Source organism: Calidris pugnax, unplaced genomic scaffold (assembly GCF_001431845.1).
Source record: "Calidris pugnax isolate Ruff unplaced genomic scaffold, ASM143184v1 scaffold324, whole genome shotgun sequence".
NCBI classification, from domain to species: domain Eukaryota; kingdom Metazoa; phylum Chordata; class Aves; order Charadriiformes; family Scolopacidae; genus Calidris; species Calidris pugnax.
Genome location: NW_015091153.1, coordinates 52,017 through 54,820, shown reverse-complemented (window position 1 = coordinate 54,820; position 2,804 = coordinate 52,017). Strand labels below are relative to the sequence as shown.

The following is a 2,804-nucleotide window of genomic DNA, read 5'->3' as shown; positions in this document are numbered from 1 at the left end:
TTTATTTTAATTTTTATTTTTTTTCTTTTCCTCAGATCTTTACTTGCAGTAAAAGATAGAAAAAGGTAATAAATGAAACTCGGTATAAAACACAGAGAGGGACGGGGAGAAACCAGGCGACAAAGAACACTGACCCGGGGTGAAAAAGGGAGGAATTTTGTACAAAACTACTCCTTCCAAGGTAGAGAAAAAAACCTGTAGAAAATATCCCTCCCCACCCGGAGACACACACACACAAAAACCCCAAAAATACAAAAAAAAAAAAGAAAAAGGGGGATATGATGCCATTCTTTTTCCTTGGACTGAAAAAGGTTCTGTACAGCAGAGGAGCAGGGGGAGAGGGGGGGGGGAAGCTCAAACAAAGCCTCTTCCTCCCACCTCTCACTTTTTGCTTGTTTTTGAAAATAAATTAAAAACAAAAAAAAATTAAAAATTTAACAGAAAGAGTTAGAAGCATCAGCCCAGCGCCCAGGAGCCCGGAGGAGAGGTGTTGGTGGGGAGAAAAACTCCAGAAGCATCGTGGCACCCCCCAAAAATCCCTATTTTTGGGAGGGTTTAAGCGCTTCTGGATATTTTACTGCTTTTTGCCGGGGGGCAGCTCAACCCCAAGGTTCCCGGGAGCTGGAAATCCTCGGGGATCCCCCCCCTTTTGGAAGCACTTCCCACCTCGGCTCCGACCTCTCGCCTTCCCCGAAATCTTTGAGCTCAGGGCAGCTTTTATCCCTCCCTCCCCCGGGGAAAATATGTGCAAAGTATCCCCGGGGGGGGGAAGAGAAAAAATGGATTTATTCCACTGGGTTGGGAGCTCTTGGAAAGAGGAGAAAGAGGGGGGAAGGAGCCACGACCCCAGAACCTGCCCAGAGGAAAAAAGCCGGAGTCAGGGGGTGGAAAAAAAAAACCCACCCCCTAAAACCCAACGTAGACATGGATTTTGTTCTTTTTGTCGCTGGGGTAAAAAAGAAAAACAGGTTTGGAAAAATATATACAAAATAATTCCGGGGCTCTTCAATCTACAGTTTTGTACCTGAATTTCCATAAACAATTGATGGTGAAGAACCGGGAGAGCAATTCATTCCCAGGGGAAGGAAAAAGCGGGATTTAATAAAAAAGAAGGGACTTTTGGTGGCTCCTGTCACCCTCGAGGGATGCCCAAAGCCTCAGCCAGGGCTAGAAAAATCTTAGGATTAGGGTATAAAGAGAAAAAGGCTGGGTTTGAGGACAGAGGGGAGGATAATCCAGGCGTTGAGGGGATGTAAAAACCTCCCTCCGCCCCCAAAAACCTCCCAACATCCACCCCCAAACTGGTTTTCGCTCCCTCCCTCACCCCAGAACCCCCAGAGCCTTCTAAGTGCCTTCCCCTTCTCCTTAAATCCAGCATTTTCCAACCCCCCCCCCCCAAAAAAAAATCATGCCGTCAGCTCCAAGCTGGCAGCAAGAGCCGAGAAAACGACCCCAAAAGGAGCAAAAATACATTATTTTTTTTTTTAAGTTCCTCGAGTGCTGTCCCCTCAAATCTCAGCACCTGAAATTGCTGGTAAAAATAAGTCTGGAAATAGAATTTTTTTTTTAAAAAAAAAAAAAAGGGGAAAAGAAAAGGCAAATGTGCTTCTGAACGTTTCTATTGCGCGTTGGTCCGTGAATGGGGTGGGGGTGGTTTGGTTTGTGGGGTGGTTTTTTATATCAAAAATAGGATAAAGAGTTCAGTTGCTGGGTCTTCGAGCGACGCCCCGGGGCAGCTCGGGGCAAATTTGGGCACTTCTGAGACAACAGCATGAGAAAAAAAGCGGCTTTTTTTCCGGCGCAAGGGCATCATAAGAGCTTGCGGTGGAGGATTTCCCAGGCCATTCGCTTGCGGAAATAGGGCATGTGTTGCTTGGTTTTTTGGGGTAGAAAAGAGAGAAAAAGAGAAAGAAAATGCAGATCAGCATCTCTCACCGCTCTCCCAGGGACCGGGTTTTAGGTGGTGGCTCTTTCTTGGGGGGGAAAAACCTCGACTCCTTTTCCTCGGAGGGGGAAAAACCTCGACTCCTTTTCCTGGGGCGGGGGGGCAGGGGGAAACCTCGACTCTTTCATCATGAAATCTGGATGAAAACTAGGGAATAACAGAGAACTCTGATGATATTCCCTAATAATTAGAAGTTAAAGATGCATGTGGATGTCCCCAGGAGGCTGACAGTGTTAAATAAGACTGAAATTCCCTGGGATTTGGGCTATGTTGCCCCGTTTTCACCCCAAGGAGGAGTAGGTCCCATTTATGAGTGTCCCCTGGGTGCGTGGGTGATGTGCCCCGTGGATTCAAGGACAACCAAAGGCCCCAGGGTGGCTTTAGAGGGACAATTTTGCACGGTGTGAAGAACCATGGCAGAGCCTTGTGCCAGTTCTGCTCCGAGGAGGGTCCCCACTTGCACTGGGGGCACTTTTAAACCCATCGAGGAGGCAAGAGGCACAGGGAGGGGGGGTGGGAAATCAGAATATGTCCCCCAAAAGTGGCTGTGTCTGTCCCCAAGGCCGGGGTGGGTTTTACCTGGGTGAAGTTGATGGGTTTGTCTTTGGTGATGCAGTCAGCGTATTTGCAGGCGAACATCCCGCAGTCGCTGCCGTTCATCTGCTGCGGGATTTCCTTGGAGGGGAAAACAAAAAAACTAAGGACAAGAAACCAAAAAGTGTCATTTTTCCCGGGAGCCAGGGGAGCTCCAAACCGGGGACCCCCTCAAACAAGGGATCCCTCCCAAACTGGGGACCCCTGCTCAAACCGGGGACCCCTCCCAAACAAGGGGACTCCCTTAAAAGAGGGGCCTCCCCCT

General features: G+C 48.6%; 1 protein-coding gene across 1 annotated transcript in view; it reads right to left on the bottom strand.

The window, feature by feature from the left end:
• The window catches only part of SENP1 (SUMO1/sentrin specific peptidase 1), a gene marked incomplete at its 5' end in the record, with an annotated part of 23,612 nt that continues 20,808 nt past the window's right edge, over positions 1-2,804 (bottom strand). Inside the window, 2 exons of the mRNA XM_014959288.1 lie at positions 1-1,872; positions 2,525-2,620. Coding sequence (XP_014814774.1) covers positions 1,810-1,872; positions 2,525-2,620 — 159 coding nt within the window. The remainder of the gene's footprint in view (positions 1,873-2,524; positions 2,621-2,804) is intronic.